The sequence below is a fragment of the Camarhynchus parvulus genome, chromosome 1A, assembly GCF_901933205.1.
Source record: "Camarhynchus parvulus chromosome 1A, STF_HiC, whole genome shotgun sequence".
Taxonomy (NCBI): Eukaryota; Metazoa; Chordata; class Aves; order Passeriformes; family Thraupidae; genus Camarhynchus; species Camarhynchus parvulus.
In genome coordinates, this window is record NC_044586.1 from 31,455,223 (window position 1) to 31,473,729 (window position 18,507).

An 18,507-nucleotide genomic window follows, 5' to 3' on the forward strand; every position below is an offset into this window, starting at 1 on the left:
GTAAAATTTCACCAAAATATAATGATTTTCTATCTTGAAAACTCAGCTACATTTTATGGTCTTAGTCTTACAATTTTCCAGGTAGTTTAGCCCAGGACATTGCCACTGGCCAGTTATTTTATTTGTGCACTTTATTTTCATTTTCATTAACATGCATATGAAAATCACATCTTTTCATAACTAATTTTTATTGTCTTTTTACCTGCTTTACTAATTGCTTCCTGCTGATAATACAGAAAGAGTCTGAAGAAGGCAGTTGGGCTCAGGTATGATCTTTCATGTGACTTTTTAAAATTGAAAGTTGATAATAATGTAATTGGGTACATCACTATGCATAGTGGAATATAATATTGTGACAGTATTTCAATGACTGAACTATGATTTAGATATTTTAGAGTCCTTCTCAAAGAATATATTCTCTGGACAGATTTTTTAGGTAAAGCAAAAATAGGTATGTATGTTGTGAATATTTTTCACATAAGAAATTACTACATTCTAGGGACATATTCTATCTCCCATCTAAAGCTGTGTTAAGGGTTTTGGAGAGTAAGCATTTTCCTAATTTTTCAGACTAGGACAGTTAAATATGCCATGAATTTGAGAGCTAACCTTTTACACAGTCTTGCTATCTTTACTGATGACATTCCTTTTCTCTTCAAAATCTTACAAGAATGAGATGTAAGGGGAGTATATTTTCCCTCTTAGATAATATATCCATCCAGCATTAATTGTGTTATTCATTTGTTTATGACATTAAAAACAAAACCAAAGACATACTTAGGCTTGAAAATGATCCTGAGCATGATCCTGTTTAGTTAGTATAAATTTTGCAATTTGTTAGTTTTCTGTTTTATAATACAAAATAATTAACAAAAGTGAGATGTAAAAATCTATTTTGCATCTTAATAGGGCAACTCATATAACAATAGCTCCATATGCATGGCTTTTTCATATAGTCCCTTCCTCACCCTAGTGAAATTTAAGCTGAACAATGAAGCCTGGGTACAAGTTTCTGGGAGGAGCCTGGTTTGCTTCTATCTCAATTAATTTCTTGAGCTCTACATTTGATGGATTTAGGTTTAAATTGTTCACAGCTAAAAATATCTCATTTAAATGTAAGCCTGAGTGCCAAACAACTGAAATTAACTTTTAGTCTCTAAAGGACTTCAGGTGTGTATCTATGAAGTGTCATTAGGCTATTTATGAAATTCTTCTCCCCACAGACAGAAACAAGCCTTAGTGGATTACCTGGAGCCATGTTTGTATTACAAACATGTTCATGGTTTGCCTGGCATAAATATTCTAGAAGGTCGATTGAAAGCAAGTAGGATTATGAAACACACATATTTTGATTGTGTAACAAGTCTGCTTGCATTTAAAACTCAAAATTGAAAAAAATTCCTTAAATCTTACATAAGAAAACAAGATACAACAGGCAAAACTGCTCTCTGTAACAAATCTCACATGGGTTCCCTCTTCCAGTGTTAAAATAAAGCAAAACCAGAATTACTAACTTTTTTTAGATGTAAATCTTTTTTCAACATTATTTTTTTCTTTGAGACCTATTTTGTTTTCAGTCTGTGGTGCAGTCTTGAACAAACTCAGGAATTTTTCCCTCTCTCCATTTTATTCTCTCTGTAGACCCTGGCTTATGGTGACATGAACCATGAATGGATAGGTAACGAATGGCTGCCCAGCCTGGGTTTACCTCAGTACCGGAGTTATTTCATGGAATGCCTGGTGGATGCGAGGATGTTAGACCACCTGACAAAGAAAGATCTGCGTGTGCACCTCAAAATGGTGGATAGTTTCCATCGGTATGTGGGCATAAAGACTACACCCGTAAAAATGCTTTTGTGTCTGCTCTAGTGCTCAGTGCTGCACAGAATAAAACCATTTTCTGTTGTTTTAGTGTGGAAAAACATACAGAAAAGAGAGGGCTGACTGTCAGAAATCTGAATTCAGAGAGATTCCTTTAGTAATAGCAACCACATTGCAATTATGTCTCTAAAAACCAAGATACTGGTACAGATAAATTTTGTAACAAGCAGGGAACCATTAATATATCAATAGACTCTAGACAATACAGAAACAGTAATAATTTAAGTGGTGTGAAGTATCAGAAAGTGCTAGGCTAAGCTTCAAAGCCCTGAGATGTCGTAATAATGAAAAGCTATTGTGTTTAGTGCATAAAAGCTGTTAACAATACAAGCAATTTGACAGTTGTTGGGTTACCTAGGGATATAGCTAGGAAGCTAAATTGAAAATATGGAAATAAAGGCATTTAAACTTTAGGGAGAATGAGGTTTATGTGACAAGAAGTGGATTTCTTTTTAATATAATGTCTGATTTGTCACTTTTTAAAAGCCTGATTTGACAAAACATTTCACGGCTCACAAGGGCTAACCTTTTCAGATCTTTTACCTCTTTTAATGCTTTGGGTTTCTTATGCTAAAACAGTTATTCAAACATACTCATTTTGTTTTTTCCATTTCATTCCTGAAGTCTGTGGAGTTTTTTTACCCTCTGTTCTCAAGATTTTGTACATGGGTACTATGAAACACCTCATGTGAAGTGTAGGAAATACATCCTACATATGTTCCCATCTTCAAAATTATCTTTATTAACTCTGTAAATGTTTCTCTTTAAATAACAGAACAAGCTTGCAATATGGAATCATGTGTTTAAAGAGGTTGAATTATGATAGAAAAGAACTGGAAAAGCGAAGAGAAATGAGTCAGCATGAAATAAAAGGTGATAGTTGCTGGGAATGAATACTGGGAATGTTTCTTCTTTTGAAGCTTGACACTGTTAACCCATTGTCATGCCATTTAAGCAAAGCATTTAAGCATGTGCTTTAAGCAAAACTAACATAAGTCCATCTTTCTTCAGAGCAAATCCTATCTCCTTAAATTAGGTACAGTTAAGTACTTTGCTAAATTGAGGCTGCAATTTTGAATGGTGGTTTCACACATACATTTTGCTAAATTGAATTTTGGATATGGATCTTATCTGAACCTCTTTCAGGCTCAGAAAAAGAAGGCCAAACAGTGTGCAGCTCAGTGGGATGTGCTGGGGGCAACACTACAAAATGGGAGCACTCAGGACCCTATGCCCCAGCTTTTGAAGACATTGCCTTTGATTTCTTATGTCAGAATGTATCATAGAAAATGCTGCTTGGAGGGTTGACCACTGAGGCAGTTGATTGGTACATAAGAATAGTTCCTAAAAAAACTGGCCTTATTAGAAGATTTCACAGCTGATTCTGAAATTTTTTTTTCTGTGTAAAGCTCTCTAGAGCAGTTGCAGCTCACTGCAAGAACTGCATGGTTCTTTTTATATATAACAATTAGGCTGGCTGGGGTTTTTTCAACTATCAAAAATGAATCCTTTGATTCCTTTGAGCTTTTCCAGCTCTAGTGACTACAGCAGTTAGCACTTCTCAAGGACAGTGCTGATTAGAAGAGCTAAAAAAAAAAAAAAAGTTGAAGGGCTACAGTGACAGTGTGCATTTCCTCAAGGCACATCATGGCATGCGCTAATGCAACGACTTTGCCTTGGACGTTGAGGATCAGTGCCAGTCAGCCCAAGTGGGTCTAGCTGGAGAGTGACATAGGGGAATTGGGTATTGGTCTCAAATTCTAGTGTGGCTTCAGTGCTGGTTCCTTCTAGGACAAGGGTAATAATTCATAGCCTCCTTCACCCCATCATGCATCGGTCAGTTATTCATGGTCCCAGGTGGGATTTGGTCTCTGCCTGCCACTGTGTTTCAGCTGATCCTGACCCCAAAAAGCAAGATGCTCTCAGCTGGGTGATGGAGAAATCCTGCTCCCAGAACAGCCACAGCAGCTGGACTTGTAAAGGTTCAGGAATAAGCCTCATCTCTTAGTAAAGAAAACTCAGTACTATGTCTCCCACGTAGAACTCTAAAGATCAGTATAAGTAACTTTTTTCTTCACCTTACAGGCAGGGCAGGATACTTTTTCAGAATAGCTAAATCCTCAAAAATGGTTTCCTAGCTCATTTTGTTGCCTTAGCTTTATAATTGGCATGGACCTTAACAAGTCTACCAGCTTTCTGTACTAAAAATATTTTGTCCCTAAAATAGTGAACTAATCTTTTACTTATGGCATGTTAGTATGTGATAGGTGCTGACACAACTCCCAGAATGTTTAATACAAAACTCACATGTGAAGCCTTGAGGAATGGCTATTTCTCCAGTGCCTTTGCACTGTAAAATCTTGCCTGCAAATTGAAAAGGTATATATAGGAAGTGGGAAGAATTGCATTATGGAGATCCCCTCTGGAAGCACATGTCTCCTTTGGAAACATTAGTACCTGAAGACAATTAATCACATAGAGTTTTTCAATAGGACGTACTAAAGCTATATGAATAGTGGTGGCATTCCTCATGTATTAAATAAAGCAGTAAGACATCCACAGTGCATGCACAGCTACACACATGCACCTGTACAATTTGGAAGTTCTCAAGGTATCAGGAGACTGACCTGGTGTTATGTCCTTACAGATGTGCTGGTATGGAGCAATGATCGAGTCATACGCTGGATACAAGCCATTGGTCTCCGAGAATATGCAAATAATATTCTAGAAAGTGGTGTACATGGTTCACTTATAGCACTGGATGAAAATTTTGACTACAGCAGTTTAGCTTTATTATTACAAATTCCAACACAAAACACACAGGTAAATTTGCTTATGGTGCTTCTGGTTAATCTGTACCCATTATTATCTTTTATTCATCTTCAACCATTTTAATTGTTTACTTTGGTATCTCTAGGCACGGCAGATCCTTGAGAGAGAATACAACAACCTTTTAGCACTAGGAACTGAAAGACGACTTGAGGAAGTAATTAATTTTATTTTCAGTATTTATAAAATATCATAGTAAAACATTAACATTCAATTAAATGCATGAAGACATGTTAATTTTCACATTGTTAGAGTCAGTTACAGCTTTAAAAAAAATTAGGAATATCCATCAAGGTTTTTAAACTTCAGCTTGCTACATATTTGTGTCATATTGGATGCTAAATTTGATACTGCACTCTTACCTTAAGATGAACATTTTCCAGAGAGGAAAGATGCAAAATGGAGTGGAAGTTTTGCTGGCCAGAGCAGGTGGTGGGGGATGTGCGTGGGTGGGATGCCTGTGCAGTCTATTCTTTAGGACATTTACACCTCTTTTAAAAATAAAGAAAAAAGTAGATTTTTCAGTTTGTTCTTTATTGCTTTTTTTCTTCAAAGTTCTCCAAAGTTAATCAGTATTAATAGAGTGGGATTTGGAGCAGTTATCTGGGAAGAGGAATCTCAAATCCAACTATGGAAATTATTTATCTTAACATAAGAGTCCAGTGCAAAAATATTTGAGTCTTGGACTTTGGCACATAACAAGAAATAACGAGAAATAAAACTTTTAAGAATTTGCTGAAAATGTCAGATGCCTATGAATTCTGTGCATGCACAGTGTTTAATCCTTTTTAGTACTTTACGTAAGCTTCCAATGCAGTAATAAATCACTTTCTGTCACTGTGTAAGAAAGTTTTATATAGCTGATACTAAACCCCTTGACTATATCGAGCCAAAGATTTAAGAAGAGTTTTTCACCCCAGCATTTAATATTTCTCAAGCTTTTACTTTTACAAGCATGTCTAAACACATTACAGTGACTGGATGCAGTGCAGCAGGGCAGGGTAGTTGTTATGGAACACATTTGGCAGTGGCAGAGATAGCACACAGCCGGATGGTTAATCAAAAAGCTTCATTTTGCTTTATCAAACACAACTGTGTTGACAGAGCGATGACAAGAACTTCAGGCGCGGCCCCTCCTGGCGACGGCAGTTCCCGCCACGCGAGGTCCATGGGATCAGCATGATGCCAGGCGCGTCAGAAACGCTGCCCGCAGGATTCCGGCTCACCACCACATCCGGCCAGTCGCGGAAGATGGCCAGTGATGGTACGTGCTCAATCCTGCACTTCCTCTTGGAAAGCACCAGGCTTGTCCTAGCATGCCAAGCTGACTTTTAACGCATGTCTGTCTCTCTGTCTCACACCACAACACAATGATTGTGTTCATTTAACTAGGGTGAACCGAGTCTGGGAGAGTTGAATTAGGGAATGGAAAAGCACTGACTTGACACATTATTGATTTTTTGAGGTTTGCTTCAAACTAACAGTGCTTATTTAAAATACAAAAAAATGGCAGTCTCACTATCCTACAGAAGTAAATGAAACAATCAAAAAAAGTGGAAATAAGTTACTAACTTTCAACTGAGACTGAATATAATATCTAAGCAAATTTTTCACCCTATTAGCCTCTCTAGCAGATGGAGTGTTTTAGAGAACACAATTAGAAAGGGCTGTCGCCTTTATTTTCCTATCTTACTTTCAAATTAAATAGCTTAGCCTTGACCATCAAATAACTGAAGTTGCTAACAGTCACCAGCACATGAGTAGTTAGCAAATGCTGAAATTCAGGCACTGAGTCACTATATACCAATCCTAATTTTGTCTGGAAATCTTTTGATTTCCAAAAGATGCACGAACTCAGAAATGAGTGGAAAATTAACAAGCAGATCATAATTAAAAAGTAAGTAAAATTTAAAAATCATTGTAAGAGAGCAGGCAGAGGAAAGAATCCCCATTGCAGCTATGTCTTCAGGTGCATGGAAGATAAAGCTAAGTATACCTGCCCAAAGTTCTGAGAAATATTACAGTAGTAATATTAATAGTACAAAACCAGCCCCATTTAAAATACTGCCATTTATTTAAACATGACAGGATTCAGTCTACAAATAGACTTATCCCAAACTTGTAGAGATCACATCCTGTAACTTGATAATGAACTTGGTATGACAGTATTGCCACCTAAATTCCATTAAAGCCGTCTAAATTCCATTAGAGTTTCTCACCCTTAATACTTTATGGTTGCAGTTACAGATGGAATAATTTACTGGTTGCATCACTGAATGCCATTGACTCCTAGCTTCCATGGCATTTCCATTGCCCACATTACTGTAATATAAAAGAACCTTATAAACATTAATGGATTTCATCTTCTAGTCATGGTATGATGTAGAAGATATTCCACATTTTACAGATGTGGAACTAAGGCAAAAGGCAGATTTAGTGATTTACCTGAGGTCTTCCAGACAAGTAATTCTTGAGACAGGTATACTGAACTCAGTAGACTTAAAGGGAAGTAATTTTGAAGACCTGTATCTTCATTCAAGATTTGGCTTCCTATCTCTCAGCAGTAAGAATGCAATCATATTTAAACAGCATGATAGGTAAGAGCATTAGGAATTACAACAAAATAAAGACAAAATTGAGTTTTACACTGTATTCCCTTTAGACAGATTCCAACAGTACATCAGCCATAAAGAAGTGCTGAGTTTTGAACTAGACCATGCTCAGATCATGTTAGAGAAAACCACAGAGCAATTTAACAGCCACCCTTCCAGTGGTAAATAGACTGATACATTTTACTGATGATTCTAAAGAGGCTCTGGTTTGTTTCCTTTTTTTTTCTTCCCAATTTGCAGTTGCTTCATCACGACTGCAGAGGTTAGACAGCTCAACAGTTCGCACATACTCATGCTGACAAGGCCTAGCAAAGAAGCCAGCACTGAATTGTTGTGAGTATTCTGTAGGGGCCATCATGAAAGCTCTTTATGACTGCACTACACCCCACATTATCCAAGCACAAACCAACACAGAGCAGAGGACGTAACTAAGGACTCCCTAGGGTGGTCATTTGGTCATAACAAGTCTTAAGCTCAGTCCACAGGACACTACCAACCCTATTTTGGGAAGAAGGCACAGGGAATGAACTTACTTTATGAGAACTTGGAAGAGTTCTACTAGGAGCTGGAATGTGGGGGCAACAGTAGTACAGCAGAAGAGATTTATTTTTTTTTTAATTAAAGCTATGGCTCAATTTAGAACATCTGGTAGCTGCACAGACTTACCCATACAGAAAATCTTGAAAATTTATCTATTACAGAGATTCCTGCACTTCTCAAATCATTCAGAATTGACAAAGAAAGGATTATCTGAGCTGGATGCAATTTTGTATCAAATCTAGTAGTGGAATTCATGTTAAATTTTTCACCATATATCTTTTGAGTGTGGTTATGAATATCACAGAGTCACTTTTCCACAGTTCTGTGGAAATACAGTTTTCTATTTTATTCCAGCTTTTGGAAAAAATACACACATGAGGAGTAGTTACATCAATATGGCACCATTTTATGCTAGTATTTTCTCACCAAAACAATTTCCATTTAGTTACTTGGGGAATTGCAAGGCAGCTGGAAAAAATATTTGAATATCACCAAAACCTCATCAGGCATCAATTATGCTTCAATAGCTGTTGGATACTGTAGGCAAGACATGCAAGGATCTGCAAGCAAGTTGCTGGTTTTTTGTTTTGATTCCCAAGACTGGGACAGACTTGGGGCTGTCGAGATTTTACTAACTCTGTGTAGGTTCAAAAAATACTTAGCAATAGCAAACATTAACAGTGGGAAAAATGGATTGCTCAGGATCCTCCTGATGACATGAGCTTTACTTCATAGATCTTCAAAAGATTGCAAGAGTATAAAATCTTCCTCTTAGTAAAAATGGGAACTTTTTGAGCTACCCCTGAAAAATAAGCTTGGGGGCAGGGTGTGGTTATTTGTTGGTTTTGGTTTGGTTTTGTTTTTCTGAAAAAGCAAAGTTTAACAGCTGAATCTACAAAGACGATGATGAAGCACATAAGCTACAGAAATGCTTTCATGTGTATGCATTATAGATTCGAGCATGGTATTGTATCAGTAAGTCAGTGACAGGACTCTTACAGGGTTCAGTGGCAACAGAAATGGAAAGCAGAGATACAAACCTTTTCTCCTATGAGCTTCAGAATCACAATGTTGGAAGCAATAAAGCATGACCAAGAAGTTCAAACACGAAGCTATCTCTTAGGCCAACAGTAATTGGCCAAGCACTTGAGGTGAGGCTTGAAGAGTGCAATAAAAGCAGAAATGGAAAACTGATGCACTAAAAAAAATTAATTTAAGACTATCCAAACCATTTATTCCCACTATATTAAAAATTATCTAAAAAGTAGCAAAGCACAAACAAAAGTAAAGTAGCAAATTTTTCTAGCACTATATATGTATAGAAGGTATGTATTTTGAGCAAAAAGGTGTGTATATAAAGTCTTACAAGCGATACAAGTTAACTTCAATTTCTATTGAAGTATTAGTAGTGTTTCAAGTATCAGTGGTATGTATCACATCAGCACTTGCTGCTTGTCCACTATTCTACTACTTAAATGCTTGAGTGGTCTATAAGGATATCAAATTTGCATCTACATGCAAATTTACATCTATATGTAAAGTCTAATACATTAGGTTAACTGACAATAATATACTAGTATTTCTCTTCTCACTTACCATGTACTCCTTTTAGATAAGGAACAAGATGGTGTGAACTAGAACTTTAGTCTATGCACTTACTGTAACGGCAACTTCAAAATGCTATGCAGGTAATAAACCAAAAAGCAAGTTCAAGTAATTTTGATTCCCGTACATTATATTGAAAATCAAACCAACATCCCACCCCTCCCCCTCCCCCCAAAAAACAGCCATGCAGGGAAAATATTTCCTTCACTATTATATCAAACTTGAAAATTTAAACAAATTGCCCGCAGCTCAAGAATGACAGAAACATATTTATTTATTATTTATTTCATAAACTGCCCATAGAGGGAGATATCATATTGAAGGGCAACAGAGGAATTTTCAGAATTTTGTCAGCACAGTTCCTGACTAACAGTTTCTTCATGGAAGGAGATGATTGATACTTGGACAAAAGGGAAGATTATTCATTACAACATACCTCCTGAAATTTTCCAGATCCATCTTAGACAGAGTCCTAGGCTTTTGTAACACCTTGCCTAGACTACATCAGCAGCTGTGATACTCTGGTGAATCATCTGCATGCACATAAGCAGGAACTAAGCAGCAGAGGGGAGGGATAGCTGGATGAGCTACCACACAATAGCAAGATAAGGGAGTTTTCCATGTAGTAAAGGAAAACATGCCTAGAAAGAGCAGGCCTAAAAGAAAGCAGCAAACAGACTGCACATGGAACAAATGCAGATGGCCTGTGATTACAGCAGGCTGCAGATTCTTGCATTCTGCTACTCTTGTGAGAGTAAGAGACAGTCTCTTACAGAGACTGTCAAAGGCTTGTCCAAACAGTTTATGCCAACATCAGTTTGGTACAACTTTCCAGTGTCTGTATAGTGTATGTTCAGAGCAGCTGTGTCCTGTTCATATGCTTTCAAACTGCATTTCAGGTGGGGTTTTTTTGAATATTTGTTGAAACCATAATGAGCTGCCAGAAACCATGTGCAGACATTCTCAGAACACTTATATGAGCTTACTCTGCACAGGCCTGTTTTAGTGCACTTGGTATCAGAAATTTAAGAACAATTAAGGCTGCTGGTGCTGGCCATTTAATGTTGCAAAGAAATGTACTACAGAGCACATGGGACCCATCTAGCTTTCTGCTGTGGTGGCTAGATGTGGTGGCCCAGCTGAGCAGCGGCAATGTCTTCACATAGGCAGTGGACTTGGCACTGACATTATCCAAGCTTTCCCAACACTTTTAACTTCTAAAACACTTGTCATTGCCAAGTCAGAAGGGTCACTCAGGACAGATTTCTTGCCACAGGCTGGAGCAATAGAACATATTACTTCAACTTTTATTCTAATGAAATACTAAAGGAGATTTGGCAATATCAGTTACGTACTTTACCAATGAAGCGTCCAAAAGAGGATTTGTAAAGACAAATGGAGAAGCAGTGTTCCAAAAAGATGTGAATGATAGCTGGAAGCAGGTAGTCCATAGCAAAGAAGCCATCAGGGTGAAAAAGGTAAATGCTGTCAAGCTGCAGTGAACTAGGAAGAAGAACCACGAAGTACATCAGCAATGTCTATACACGGAAAATATGCTTCGCATTGTGCCAAACAGACAAAGGTCTCCAGATGCAGTAAACTCACCCCAGTGCTGCACCAAAACAGCAGGAAAACAACTGCAAAATGAACATAAGCAGCAGTCTGTGTTGAGTGAGGACAATTAGTAAAAAATTTAAATGAATTATTAGTAATTTTATGCTGCAGATCTAAAATTAAACAAATGCATGCCTCCCACAAATACTCACAATCCATATTTTAGTAACTTAGTTACTAAACTACTTAGTGGTACATTTTCTGTTGTCATTGCACTTTATACTGAATTAGAATCATAAAATCTTGCTAATTAATGTTTGTTTTTTTTCTTAGATGTCATCTCTTTCTTCTACTTTACCTGAAGTGCACTACCACTACTTAGGAAAAGAGCATTAAAACTCTGTGCAAGAACAGGTTAATAGAGAAGAGAACACATAATGTTTATCATACAAACAGATATGATGTTCCTTTCATGTACTGGTTAGTTTAAAACATGAATAAAAAATACCTAAATTACTAAAGAAAACAAAACAAAACAATCTCCCCCTTTTCTCTCAGCATCTCTGTCATCAAAAATTTGACAGTAGTGCACATCCAAAGCTTTTATCAAATGAAGCCACTCATCTTTACATTGTTACATCTGTTTTATTGTAAAATACTAGACATTTACGTATTTACTGTGTATGTATTTCTTTTAAAATGTGTAAGTCTTATGTAAATGGATATAAATATGATTTTTTAAAAATGAAATCTATGGTACATGGGGTCTCAGTGCAAACATTTGACAATACAGTGTCAATAATACCGTTTGTATCTTTCCATTCCACCATTTTTACAGTTTTTGGATTGTAACAGTCAAATTGATATGTTTAGCAGAGTTAGAAGCTTCAACATGTTCCTACTGAGAAAAATCTGTCAATATTTAAAGCTGAACACCTGCCTCTGATGATGTATAATAGAATGACACAACCTGGAACTGAAGCCAAAATGGACCTCTAAAGACAAAATGGACATGTTAGATACCTACAGAGAAGCACCGTGATGGCTCACCTCTTAAAAACAAACACATAAATCCAGAAGAACTGTTTATAAAAAAATAAAAAGCAATTTAATAAAACATGATTTGTACAAAAAACCCAAAAACTTTCTTCTATATTACCTGCGGACCAAGAAGAATCTTGCTTTACCAAGAGCCACCTTTTCGTTCCAGGATCTTCAAACACCAGCCAGCATTGGAAAAATAAATCTAGTATTTGCATAGAATCAGATTCTTCTTTCCAGATATATTCAGCAAAGAAAAAGAAAGAAAAAAGAAGCCAACCCCCACCATTTCTTCATTCTAACAGGGCATTAGACAGGCTCCTGTCTAATGTTATGCTTTTAGCCAAGATGGCCTTGCTGAGACTTCACAAAAGTCAGTTTTATCAGAGGAAATAACTGAAAGACAGAGTGATTAATATTTAGTGTATAAAAGTTTAGAAGAGCAACTATTACCTGCTGTGGCTTTATTTGGTGGTGTTATTGTTGTTTATTCTTTGTTTAAATGGGAAGTTTCAAAGTAAGACCTACTTAATAGTCATTTACCTATTTGCTATTTTTCAGCTGCTTGATCTTAGCTCAAGACCTGTCTTTTAGTTATTTCTTTTAGCAGTTTGATCTGCAATGTTTGCACGTACATTAACATTTGTTTTGTCTATTTTTATTTGGCAAACTTCGGTCAATCAGATGGTGAAAGATTTTTCTCCCCCAATGTCAATAAAAAAGAGAATTCAGTGCTATTTGTGTTCATTAGTCTGTTACGTTTGGTATGTAGTAGCATTAAGGTTGGAAACCAGATGCTTCTCACAGCTAAGCATAAGAACATTTTGGCACTAACAGGGATGAGTTACGATGCAGTTACTGCTGAGAATCTGCCACGAGAGGGAGCACAGATCTTGCTGATGGGTGCAAAGTGCTGGCAGGGGTATAGCCCATAACTGTAGAAAGTCAGGGCTCTTGTACGCACAGTTCCTTGGGCTGACCAACATTCTTCTCCTCCCTCAGCCTCCTTTTGGATTATTTTAGTGCAGAATATCACAAAGTAAAGCAATGCAAACACTGTTAGTGGCAGCAATATCATGTGAATACGCATTCCCTCAAACACCAGCTCTTGTTTTACAGAATTCCTTTTGCAGATGACACTAAAACTTAGGGGCAAAGCGGAATGAAGTGTGTTGAGGAAAAGAATGAGCCAGATTTTATGACCAGTGTGAAAGTTGTCCTGCCCCAGGAGTACAGCACACACAAATTACATATTTCACAGTGGAAGAAAACAGACTAGAAGAATTTAAAATAGTATTATTGTGACTTCAGTTTTGATTTAAAGATAACATATCAAGCCTCCTAATTCATCCCTGTCGCCCTCACACAAGCTGAAGCTCTATAGCTAGAAAAAGCAGTTATGCTAACTGTTGCCTACTTGGCTCCAACCCTTTCAGTACACTGAGAATAACTACTACATGTGCCTCTTCCAGACAAAATTCAGCAACTCAGTGACCATTCAAATCTACCCACTTGCTGCTTCTCTCTGAAAACAAAATTAGGAAAATCACTGCTGTCCTACCACTCGTCAAATGGACTTGTTGTTCTTGATGGTATACCCAGGTTGCTGGGCAGCAGCAGAGCTATGTACAAGGGTAACTATTTCTTCTCCCTTTCTTGAGCTTGGCCAAGACAAAGCATTCTGCAATTGCAGCTCCTCAGCAAAAGGCTCTTTTGGAAAACAAAAGTAATGGCCATTAAACAATGATTTCCCCATACTGTATTGCTGCAATAAGGTGCCTTTCTTTGTCTAGGTTTTCTGAATGTTGATGCATGAGACATTTGATATTTCTGGAATTCTCCACATTACCAGCATGGCAGTACAGTCAGCACACCTGAATGCTCTGTCCTTTTTTAAAATACAAGTCTTGATCTGAAATCACTTCTACCAAAATAAAGTAAAAAAATATACCACAAGATTTTTTTGTTAAAAAGAGAAAAAAAAAAAAACAGCTCAGGCTTCCTCAGAAAACAGAAATTATTACAAATATTTTTGTCATGGAGACACCTTAACAATGTTACCTACTGAAGCTCTTTATGAAGAGTTCAGAGGAAAGATAATTGTTTCTTACTGATATTAATGTAAGCACACAGCCCTTCAGAAAGGTAAGTGCACGCCTGAAATCTATTACTAATTCTGTTGGGGATTTTGTGGGATTTTTTCACCTCCTTAAAAGAAGAGACCCAAACTAGAAAGCAGTTTACTTTTCCTTACAAAAGGAGACACTGGTGTAGGAGCATGAGTAACCATTGGGAAAATTATGCAAGATCTAGGAAATTAATTCTCTTCCTCTACATGCATTGCAGGATCTCTTGTAGAGATTTTCTGTTCTCACTAATTAGTTCCCCTCCCCTGCTCTCGAAATTACATGATGGCTGCAGCTGAGGTAACGATAAGAAATATACATAACAATGTCTCACCTTCAATTGTAAAAGTAGTGGCCACACACCTTGTGAATGTGCCACAGTTTCTCTGTGATGACTCTTATAGCGTCTCACCGATTTTAAAAAAACCACACCACTGACAACACCCAAGAATTCCCTCTTGCTCTGCAACTGTTCAGCACAGGTTGCTAAGTTGGAGCATTGTGAAAACAAAAAAGTCTCTGCAAGTCAGTCCAATACTTGCCATGGGCCTCCTGTTAAAGCCTTTGTAGTTGAATAATTCATCCAGAAGAAAATAATATCTTAAACTAACTGCCACTTCTAAAAGAAGTACTTCACAGAAGTTTAAGGACATTTCTGAAGAGCAAAATTATGCCCAGTTTTAAATCTCCAACCTGTATATTTAGAATGTCTACCATAAAGGATCATTAGCCTTTATTCAGTGTTTGCATGTTTTATTCCCTGTTCAGATTGTGATTTTCAACTGAAGAGAATAGCTGAGAGGGAGGAGGGTATCTTATGCAATGATTGGCAAGAAACAAGGACAGCACAGGCTCAAACTGGACTGTTTTAGCATGACTATGACCTGGTTCAACATGACTGGCCCAGCTGTCTGCAGTCCCTAGTGAAAAACACATGGACTTTTTATTCAGTTCTTATGTAACTGGTAGAGCTCAACAACACCACAAAAGTGTCACAAGCACAAGGCACCACCAGGGTATGGTTCATGTTAAGTGGAGCCTATTACTTTTTAGCTCCTACATCAATCTGTTGGGATCTGTAGAGGGATGATATCACAGGGATATCATCCTTACCTCTATCCACCACTACATAACAGTATTTCTGGAACGTTTTGGGGACCTCTCTTAGACAAATTCAGAAGATGTTGTTGTATATCACTTACTGTTTCTTTCTCTGGTAAGTACTGCTGTGTTTGAGCAACTTCTCTGCTTTTATACTTTCCTGGGAGCATCTACTTTTACAAGGACCTTCACATTTATTGTTCAATTAAATACCTGCAGTTTGAGAAGTAATGTATGTAAGAAGTGTATCCTCCATCCCCTGGCTTGTTGAGAACCCTGTACCTGTCTGGAATGGCCCATAATGTCCAGAATGAGCTGCTTAGTGTACATATTTGCTAAATTTCTTAGTTATATGTATCTCAGCCTAAAATGCTTAATTATGACAGCAAAAGCACATTCTGGTTGTCCTTATCATAAGAGATACAAACCACAAAAAAATTACCAGAAAATGCAAAGGGTAAATGCCTGCCTTTATTTAATATGCATGGGGTTCTCTGAATATTACTGTGGACAAATCAAGATTTTCACAGATTTGAAAGCCAGGAATTATTTATCATTTTACAGAAAAGACTCTTCAGAAAGTTATTGAGTAAAAAAATTATAGAAATCTAATTTATGGCAGAATGACTTTGGGGAAAAAAAGAAAATTGAATCAACAGAACTAAACTTAAAATTTTTAATTTTGGAAAAAATCTGAAAGACAGGAATTTACAATTTACAGGTAAGAACAATTTATGTCTGCAACAATTTTCACAATCAAATTCCTTTTTTGCTTTCCTTTGTTCATGGTTTACCTTTTGTAAACTGCTTTAGCCAAACAAAAGTTACTGTTCAAATTATAAAATAACAGATTGAAATGTAAGGTCACATGACATCATATAAGATGGAAAATCCAATGACTCCTTCCCTTTAAGACTACAGCAATGTATGAATTCTATTTGCAATTCTTAGCCATCTTAATAACCAGAATATATTGACAGCATGCAGAGACTTTACTATGTGTCAGTGCCTGTGGTAAGATGGTAAAGAACACAGTAATGTTTCTGCAGTAAAAACATTTAGTCCCAAATCATTACTTGTTTTCAAAATGTGTTAGTAACAAAAAAAATGCTTCTTTGTATACTTGAATAACTGAAATGCTCGTTATTATGTATTATCCCATTTAATTTTTCTTTAGCGATTCTTCAATGTGTTTAAACACACTAGCATCTTCAATGGTTGGTGTTATCTGAAAAGTAAGAATACAGTAGCATGTAATAGTAGATAAGAATTTCATTCAGAGATTCTTCTAAATTTATACTTCAAAAGCAATCAAGAAAAAAGTATTTGTAAAGCTCTGAAACATGAAAATCTTGCATAATCTGCAATAGAAATAAAACATGAAGTACTACCTGAAGTCATGGACCAGTTGCAGAACATTAAAGAGAATCAAAACCACGTTGTGCCTTTGGATGTGCATGTGTGCCTAATTCATTGAAGCAAGCATCTCTAACTTACCTTGTATGGCTTTCCACTGACGAGTGCAGAAAGAGCAGAACGTGGGATCTTGCCAGAGCGTGTTTTTGGCAGCTGTGTCACAAACATCCCCTTCTGGAAAGCTGCTACGGGACCAATGTTGGTCCGAACTCGCTCAACAAGCTCTTTCAAAATCTTACTCTCCTGTGTCTTTACACCTAGTGAAGAAGGTAAAATCCTTTATCTTTTCTGAGACTTTTGCATGTGTTAGTGACATCAGTTATCAGTGAGTTCTCACCTTGTTTCAGTACACACAGTGCATATGGAACATGTCCTTTTAAAGGATCCTCCTGGCCCACAACAGCACAGTCTGCCACAGCGGGATGGAAGAGAATACACTGAGGGATGGAAAAGAAAACAAAACTGAACTAATAATAGACAACATTTCAGTGAAAAACAATGGCATGGTATGGTATGGTATGGACAAATAGCATAGACTTTTTCTTACATTTTGACAGCAAAAGATCAGTACGCCTTAAGATTCCAATTAAATGTGTTGAAGATGTACATGTGTATATATTTTCATATATACTCATGCATGCTTTTCAAACAAACAGAAGAAATAAAAACTTTAGCAGCACGAAATAGAAATATTGGACAAACCACAGGTAATTTCCTTACAGCTTTGTGAGAGTATCATGTCTTTGGTTTTGTTAGTGAGATCTCTGCTGGAACAAATAACATTTGTCGAACATTATGAGTAACATTGAACTTAAATGTAGGGAGTAAGGATGAAAACCACAGAAGCACTCCTACTACAGACTTATAAAGTCTACTGGTTCATTTTCTCTGACTCTTTTTTTTTTCATTCTTTGTTCCTATAAAAGCATCGTTTCAACCAAGGCCAAATACACGTCCAGCCTTGGCTTGCAGCCAGCCTAGCTTAGCTCACTCTCTTGAAAACATTAGATCTCAGCTTCCTGAGACAAAAAGGGAATTAAACCAGAGCTTCCTTCCTTCCTACTACATGTTTACACTACATCACATTGATAAAATATATCAAACTCTTTTTCAGGTAAAAAAAATGTAAGCTTCCAATTAGCCAGTTGAGGTACTCACTTCCAGGAAAACAGCCACCAAGATGTCTCAGTACATACCAAGATGTATGTCACCAAGTCTGGGACAAAGCTGGCCTTAAGATGCCAGCAGCTGCGAATCCTCTTCCAAAGCAACTGGCTCTTCTACTTTACCCCCTCACCTTGGGGCATTTTGCTGTCAACAGTGCTTTCAGCACTTTTCAGTCCTCTGGACTGAAAGGAGGACCTAACATGACCCTACACAGAAGCCACATAATGTGATTTTGCTTGTTAATTTATCTGTGCATACAAAGACTATGTGCTTGCTAATAACTGAACTTCACATACTGTGTTGCCAAAATCAAAGGTTTTAGGAATAAAGACACTTTTTAGTTGTTTTTATTAAGTAGGAATACCATATTTGCATTGGCTACTCATACAATGGTGCAAGAATGTGAAAGACAGGAAAAGTACAGAGAAGAAGGGAAGAAAAAAACTGAAATAATGGAAAGCTGAAACACTGTTGCTCCAATTAAAAAAGGCAAGTTCTTGTATGACCTGTTTATGAAACTGATGGGGAAAGGAACAATTCAAAGGGTCTATGATAACCCATCTTCAAAACAGATTTCACCATTCTTTGGCTTTACAGTCAAAACAGGAAGGAGAAACTGACTCCATGTGTCATGG

The 18,507-nt window shown here is 37.0% G+C and overlaps 2 protein-coding genes across 3 annotated transcripts in view; one reads left to right on the top strand and one right to left on the bottom strand.

Annotated features, from left to right (window-relative positions):
- PPFIA2 (PTPRF interacting protein alpha 2) overlaps positions 1-12,799 on the top strand; it is a 287,472-nt gene extending 274,673 nt beyond the window's left edge. Inside the window, 8 exon segments of the mRNA XM_030960984.1 lie at positions 237-266; positions 1,642-1,817; positions 2,657-2,754; positions 4,529-4,704; positions 4,799-4,867; positions 5,815-5,974; positions 7,563-7,655; positions 11,355-12,799. Of these exon segments, the coding sequence (XP_030816844.1) occupies positions 237-266; positions 1,642-1,817; positions 2,657-2,754; positions 4,529-4,704; positions 4,799-4,867; positions 5,815-5,974; positions 7,563-7,621 (768 nt within the window). The 3' untranslated portion in view covers positions 7,622-7,655; positions 11,355-12,799.
- A 2,960-nt stretch (positions 12,800-15,759) lies between these two features.
- The window catches only part of ACSS3 (acyl-CoA synthetase short chain family member 3), a 55,766-nt gene continuing 53,018 nt past the window's right edge, over positions 15,760-18,507 (bottom strand). For both annotated transcript variants that reach the window (XM_030960747.1, XM_030960748.1), the window contains 3 exons: positions 17,043-17,142; positions 16,787-16,962; positions 15,760-16,517 (listed from right to left, as the gene is read on the bottom strand). In XM_030960747.1, coding sequence (XP_030816607.1) covers positions 16,452-16,517; positions 16,787-16,962; positions 17,043-17,142 — 342 coding nt within the window. In that variant the 3' untranslated portion in view covers positions 15,760-16,451. The remainder of the gene's footprint in view (positions 16,518-16,786; positions 16,963-17,042; positions 17,143-18,507) is intronic.